This window comes from Carassius carassius, chromosome 7, assembly GCF_963082965.1.
Source record: "Carassius carassius chromosome 7, fCarCar2.1, whole genome shotgun sequence".
In the NCBI taxonomy this organism is placed as follows: domain Eukaryota; kingdom Metazoa; phylum Chordata; class Actinopteri; order Cypriniformes; family Cyprinidae; genus Carassius; species Carassius carassius.
Window position 1 is genome coordinate 37366829 of NC_081761.1, and position 7453 is coordinate 37374281.

Here is a 7453-nt window from a genome sequence, read left to right on the forward strand (position 1 = left end):
AATAATAAAATTGTTTGCATTTTATTATTTAACAACAATAGTTTTCCATAGAATTTCTATGAACAACAGCAACAAAAAATTATTATATCATTTAAATCTTCCAATAGAGATTCAATTCAGTGCTGTTTCATACTGCATTCCAAGCTTCAAAATGAATCCAGACCAGCAGCGTGTAGCCAGAATGTTATTTTTGGGTGGACATGGGCAAAAGTGAAGACTCCAGAATCCAGTGGCATAACACAAATCCGTTGCCCCCAACCACAAACTCAATGGTGGGGGACGGGAGGGGGCTGGTTATGTTGCAATATTGTAAATATTTGTTTAAAACCATGAAGACGACTCAATGGACATCACACAAGCAATGTGCAAACTTTGCACAATAATTATGCGGTGTATCTCTTAATCTCACTCGATTCACTAGAAAGTGAAAGTAAAAACTGACGGTGCTTTCAGCATCTGAAACTGCATTAAAAGCGCACAGAGACAACTAAAGTATATAATGGTATATACAGTAGCTAAATGTTTTAATTTACTTTCTTAATATAACTCTTGTGGCAAGTAAAGTAAATAAATATAAATAACTAAAAATGAATAAAAAGAGAAGAAAAAAAGTTTTTTTTTTCTTTTTCAAGTCGGTGCTTTTTTTTTTTTTTTGATGATTGCTGTGTTAATAATTGTAATTATAGGCCTGTAAAGAATGATCCTGTTTTGAAAGACAAAACTTTATCAATAATTAGTAAGCTAGCCTAATTTTTACCTCAAAGTGTCAGTTTTGCGGTAATTTTTTTATTTAATTTTATTATTTTCAGTTCGTTATTTAAATGGTCTTTAAATAAGGGAACCGGTGCAGTTAATAACTGGCATAAGTCACAAAAGTTATATATGTATATATATATATATATATATATATATATATATATATATATATACAACCCGAATTCCGGAAAAGTTGGGACGTTTTTTAAATTTTAATAAAATGAAAACTAAAAGACTTTCAAATCACATGAGCCAATATTTTATTCACAATAGAACATAGATAACATAGCAAATGTTTAAACTGAGAAAGTTTACAATTTTATGCACAAAATGAGCTCATTTCAATTTTGATTTCTGCTACAGGTCTCAAAATAGTTGGGACGGGGCATGTTTACCATGGTGTAGCATCTCCTTTTCTATTCAAAACAGTTTGAAGACGTCTGGGCATTGAGGCTATGAGTTGCTGGAGTTTTGCTGTTGGAATTTGGTCCCATTCTTGCCTTATATAGATTTCCAGCTGCTGAAGAGTTCGTGGTCGTCTTTGACGTATTTTTCGTTTAATGATGTGCCAAATGTTCTCTATAGGTGAAAGATCTGGACTGCAGGCAGGCCAGGTTAGCACCCGGACTCTTCTACGACGAAGCCATGCTGTTGTTATAGCTGCAGTATGTGGTTTTGCATTGTCCTGCTGAAATAAACAAGGCCTTCCCTGAAATAGACGTTGATTGGAGGGAAGCATATGTTGCTCTAAAACCTTTATATACCTTTCAGCATTCACAGAGCCTTCCAAAACATGCAAGCTGCCCATACCGTATGCACTTATGGCTTTTGAACTGAACGCTGATAACATGCTGGAAGGTCTCCCTCCTCTTTAGCCCGGAGGACACGGCGTCCGTGATTTCCAACAAGAATGTCAAATTTGGACTCGTCTGACCATAAAACACTATTCCACTTTGAAATAGTCCATTTTAAATGAGCCTTGGCCCACAGGACACGACGGCGCTTCTGGACCATGTTCACATATGGCTTCCTTTTTGCATGATAGAGCTTTAGTTGGCATCTGCTGATGGCACGGCCGATTGTGTTTTTCCGACAGTGGTTTCTGAAAGTGTTCCTGGGCCCATTTAGTAATGTCATTGACACAATCATGCCGATGAGTGATGCAGTGTCGTCTGAGAGCCCGAAGACCACGGGCATCCAATAAAGGTCTCCGGCCTTGTCCCTTACGCACAGAGATTTCTCCAGTTTCTCTGAATCTTTTGATGATGTTATGCACTGTAGATGATGAGATTTGCAAAGCCTTTGCAATTTGACGTTGAGGAACATTGTTTTTAAAGTTTTCCACAATTTTTTTACGCAGTCTTTCACAGATTGGAGAGCCTCTGCCCATCTTTACTTCTGAGAGACTCTGCTTCTCTAAGACAAAGCTTTTATAGCTAATCATGTTACAGACCTGATATCAATTAACTTAATTAATCACTAGATGTTCTCCCAGCTGAATCTTTTCAAAACTGCTTGCTTTTTTAGCCATTTGTTGCCCCCGTGCCAACTTTTTTGAGACCTGTAGCAGGCATTAAATTTTAAATGAGCTAATTAAGTGGATAAAAGTGTAAAATTTCTCAGTTTAAACATTTGCTACGTTATCTATGTTCTATTGTGAATAAAATATTGGCTCATGTGATTTGAAATTCCTTTAGTTTTCATTTTATTAAAACACTGCCCTCAGTCAAACTCATGAAGAATAATGCAAAAACACATTTTATTTATTTTATTTATTTTAGATGTTATAATTGTTCTCAATTGTGTTAAAATAGATGAAACAGTATTTAACAGATATTATATTTGTATAATAAACTGGGGGGCCTGTCATCAGAGTGGGTGGGCCTGTGACAAACACATAATAAAAGTAGCCAAAACAACTGGCACAGTTGTCCAAGTTATACAATAAATGTTTTTAATGAAAGGACCAAACTTTAAGTGATGATAATCCTCTCTATGGAGAAGCAATCGGACAACAAAAGAATCACTGAATCAAAATTGTCAGGGCTCGTTTTCCACGTCGCAAGCAATGTCTTTATAGTTCAATATTTAACAACCACAGTTCGCTAACGATGCTTTTGGAAAACACACAACAGATCGGTTTCCATTCAATTACATTGGTTTCCACACTGGTTTCATTAAACAAAATAAATGATTATTTTGACTCAAAAGAATAATCTGTTCACGAATCGGATCATGAACTCACGTTTCCATGCCAAAGATGATCTATTATTGAACATTTCGAATGAATAAAGACTTCAAGTTCATCTGTAAAGCAAATAAAGCTATCGTTTGACTTTATAAACTTTTATTTCATGCATGATTCATATGGATCTGTTAACTGAATGCAAAGTGTGAGTTCTAGGAGAATGTTTGTGTCGTGATGAGCATGTGCACGCTCACTAAGAGTTGATAAATGTACAGCTGCTGCACGCATTTTTTTTTTTCCCAACGGCAAATCAGTCACCGTATTGGTTAAAATCCCCAGACTATTTACTTAAGTATTAAATCATGAAATGACATTAAAAGTAATCACTGGTGTCCTAAAATACTTCTCAGATGTAACTGTAATCTGATTACCCCTTATTTAAAATGTAATTATAATGAAGTACAGTTATTCATATTTTGTATTTTAAATACGTAACGTGTTACATGTATTTTGTTACTCCCCAGCCCTGCTCATACACATAGGATGCTTTGAGGGTGAGTAAAACATGGGCTGATTTTAATTTTTGGCTGAACTAACCCTTTAGTGATCACATGACATGCAGGTACACGAATAACATATTTAATATACAGTAGGTTTTAGGTTTATATTCAGTGATCTTAAAGGAAACACTAATCCACAGAGTAACCTTTAACTTGTCAATGTTTGACAGATTATTTTCTTTATATACTTCTTATCTTCTGTTTGAGTTTGCCACCCTCTGCTGTTCAAGCTTTAAACATGCAGTTTAAACATCAGTGGTTTGACCCGATCATGTATTAGGTAACAGTCAGTGATTAGTGGCATCATGATTTCAGGCCACACATAGATGCAAGCATCAGATGTCAAGGTTTTTTTTTTTTTTTTTTCTACAAACTGTTTTTTGTTTCCCTTCTCTCTGTAAATGTGTGCTAATATGTGTGTGGCAGAAGCGTTCAGACCTGCACAGGAGTTAACAGACATGAAGATACTCGTGTTCAGTCTCTTTGGTTTAACTCCACTGTGAGTCAGTGACAGCAGGACTGTATTTCAACACTGTGAGCCAGAAGAGTTTAGCAAAGAGGAAAAGGAAGAGGTGGAGCTGTTTATCTTTTAAAAGCTCTTTAAGAGCACAAGATAGAGACACAAAATCAGACACAACAGAAGATCTCACTGCGTCTCTGACCGCTGAAGAATGTACAGATTCACAGGAGCGAGAGATTTATCATCAGTGAAGATGATGAAGACCCTTCTCTTCTTCACAATCTGCCTGATTATAGGTATGATGCTGCTTTCTTTACAGTATCAGTCTGTGTGTGACAGTTGTGTTTTATTATTTACTCAGCTGAGATCAAATTCAAGAAGTGTGTGTTTCTGTGTGTGTGTGTGTGTGTGTGTGTGAGAGAGAGAGAGAGCATTTATGTGTAGGTCTTTTCTCTTTATTTGTGCATGCTTGAGTTTGCTGTCAGTTTCTGATCATAAGACCCTTATTAAAAGAGGAAGTGAATTTTGATTGACAGGTCACATGGGTGATGATGCTGACGCTGTGACTGGCATCTCAAGAGGAAGTGTCATCATCCACTGTAAATATAACCCTGAAAAAACTAAAGAAAGTGCAAAAAGATTTTGCAAAGTGTCAGGCAGTAGATGTACAACCATGACAGAAGAAAAGATTGATTTATGGATCCCAGGAGAGAGATTCTCTCTGACTGATGATAAAACTCTGGGTTTGATTAGTGTGCTCATTAGAAACCTGACTGTAAACGACAGCGGGACGTACAGATGTGAAGCTGACAGTAAATCCATTCAGGAGAAGAAATTAGAAGTGACAGAAGGTAAGAATGAACATTCACATTATTTCATCTGTCACACCTTTACGTTCTACATCTTTATCCTGAGACTTAATATTCACCAACACAATGTTACATGATTCAGAGTCGTGTTGTGGGACGTCAGAGGAACAGACTGCTTATTTAGGAGGGACTGCTGTCATCCGCTGTAGATATCCAGAGATATATAACGATCATATCAAGCAGCTGTTTAAACTCCAGAATGGATCACTGCAGTCTTGTTTCACACCTCGAAGTGTAATCGATCCTAGATTCTCTCTGGATGAGAACAAACAGGAGCAAGTCTTTACTGTGACTATCGTGAACGTGAGCAGACATGATGATGGGGTTTATTTCTGTGGAGCACACGTCACAAACAACGATCCTACAAAGATCAGCTACAGTCCACTTCTCACTGAGATTCAGCTTCATGTCACAGGTGAGAAACAATTAACAACAAATTAAATAGAACATACACACATAATGTCAGATATACAATGGCATTTAAATGTCTGTATCATCTACGGAAAACAATGAAAATCAAGAGCAAAGAGATGCTTCAGTCCTGTCTGGTGAGTTCATTATTAACACTCACTCTCTCACACACACACACAAATATATAATAGCGCTAATGTAGTAATACAGTGATATTAAAACACCAAACTCAGTATACACCTCAGTGATGATGCAAACCATATACAGATGAATAGATGAGCACGGAATCTGAATAAAACACGCTAAATTTTACAGTAAGTGTTTTCCATAGAAATCCATTATGGTTTTTGTGTGTGTGTGCGTGTGTTTGTGTGTGGCTTAATGCACTAGGATAGTGAAATTAGACAACCAAAGTTAGTATACAAACATTATTCATACAGACAAGCAGATTAAAAAAAAAAAAAAAAGCACAAAGTTTTGTGCTGAAAAAAATGGAAATGGAAAATTGACATTCTGGTTGGGAAAGTCTTGTATAATGCATCTTATTATATGGCTCTGTATAACACTTGATTCTGATTTGTCAGTCATGGCATTCAGTGGGCAGAGATTTCCTGCTGGCCATGATAATGCTGTATATTAGACTTCTTGAATATCATTTTTAATGTGGGGTGTGTGTTTCCAGATCTCCACGTCATCATCATTACAGTGTGTGTGTGTTTGGTTCTGGTGTTAGCCGGAGGACTGAGTGTGTTGTTGCTCAAGCGGAGGTGTAAGAAAACACAAGGTACGGAAACAAACGCTCTGAATTCAAACCGGATGCTAAAATGTTTTTAACTTCTGATTTCTTGTGTTCACTTTCATCATTTTGTCCATCCTCAGGCTCAGGCTCGTCAGATCAGAGGAGCACAGGAGATAATGATGAGGTAAGAGAGCATCTACAATGTTTATCTATCAGCATGATTACAGTATTGCTTAAACCGTGTAAAACTATATTGGTGTTCAATTACAGAAGTAATACAAATGATAAAAAAACATAATAGAACTAATCACAGATGTTATTTGATTAAAATAATAAATCTGTCCCTTTCAGGTAGTTTCTTCTGTTTATTATGCAACGATCGCAGACTCTGGGAACACATCATTACACCCATCTGCTCAGAAACCTCTCAGATTAAACACAGTTTATGACACGGCACATTTACCCACAAACCCCTCTGACAGTGACTTCTACTCATTGGCTGAACAGACCAAAATATGACTTTATATGAATACTGTTTGTAACTATTTTGCCAGTGTTTTTTTTTTTTTTTTTGTAATTTCGGATGATCTGTTTGGTTCAATAAAATAATCAACAGTGCTCCACTGTCATATAAATGTATTGGTATGAATATACACAGTAAGATCAAATTGTCCAAATCTCAGTTTATTGGCTCTTTTAGCTTGGATTCATAAAAAGGGGGAAACAAAAAAATAAACACATGCGTTTTTGTTTCCCTTTTTGACACATATTTACCAGAAAAGCTGAATAAATGAATGTGCATTTGGATTTTATGTTAAAGTAACTGAAAAAGGCTCATCCTCTCACACTGTAAAAAAAGAAAAGTTGACTTAACTTAAAGTTACAAGGTAATTTGCTGCACAGCTTTTTTGAGTTTACTCGACTTTTAAACGAATTAGTTCACTTAACTCAATTCACTGAGTAAGGTCACATGTCTCCCAACTTAAGATCTTTTGTTCAGCTGATTGAGTTTTTATAGTTGAAAAAACTTTTGTTATGTAATTTCAACTTTTAATGTTATTTTCACTTGACTTAATAAAGTACGTTCAGTTGACTAAAAATATCAGTATCACAAGGTTAAAAAAACTACTACATGCTTGATATTTTGGTCCAGGTTTTATTTCAAACCAGCAGCAACACATTTTATGTGACTTTAGCCATACTCATTCTTAAAAAAAGTAATTAAATGAGTAAGCAAAAAAAAAAAACATGCAAAGTGCTATCTCATTGAACCGGTCCTAAATACTTTAAATGTTCTATGTTTAACATTTTAAATTGTTAACACAAAACATGTTACAAAACGAGCAATAAAAGTGCAAGTTAAAGGAGCACGGTGACGTTTTGGGGCTTTAGCTTATTCACCGTATCCACCACAGTTAAGGTGAGGCTCATTTGTCTGTTCGGTGTTGGCGCACTTCTTTGCACATGCGC

The 7453-nt window shown here is 36.0% G+C and overlaps 1 protein-coding gene across 2 annotated transcripts; it reads left to right on the forward strand.

Annotated features, from left to right (window-relative positions):
• Positions 1-3910: 3910 nt before the first annotated feature.
• On the forward strand, positions 3911-6601 carry LOC132144144 (polymeric immunoglobulin receptor). 2 transcript variants are annotated; one of them, XM_059554892.1, is made up of 7 exons: positions 3911-4260; positions 4501-4815; positions 4916-5248; positions 5349-5381; positions 5927-6028; positions 6124-6167; positions 6335-6601. In XM_059554892.1, the coding sequence occupies exons 1-7, from the start codon at positions 4176-4178 to the stop codon at positions 6500-6502; spliced, it is 1080 nt and encodes a 359-aa protein (XP_059410875.1). In that variant the 5' UTR covers positions 3911-4175; the 3' UTR covers positions 6503-6601. The 2 variants fall into 2 exon arrangements, with proteins under 2 accessions (XP_059410875.1, XP_059410876.1); XM_059554893.1 differs by lacking the exon at positions 5349-5381.
• Positions 6602-7453: the final 852 nt, after the last annotated feature.

Bases quoted from the DNA above. Each gene is read 5' to 3' on its own strand.
- LOC132144144 (XM_059554892.1), top strand. From the start codon at position 4,176: ATGTACAGATTCACAGGAGCGAGAGATTTATCATCAGTGAAGATGATG. The intron at 4,816-4,915 runs GTAAGAATGAAC...TACATGATTCAG, and splicing joins GAAATTAGAAGTGACAGAAG to AGTCGTGTTGTGGGACGTCA. The intron at 6,168-6,334 runs GTAAGAGAGCAT...TGTCCCTTTCAG, and splicing joins GCACAGGAGATAATGATGAG to GTAGTTTCTTCTGTTTATTA.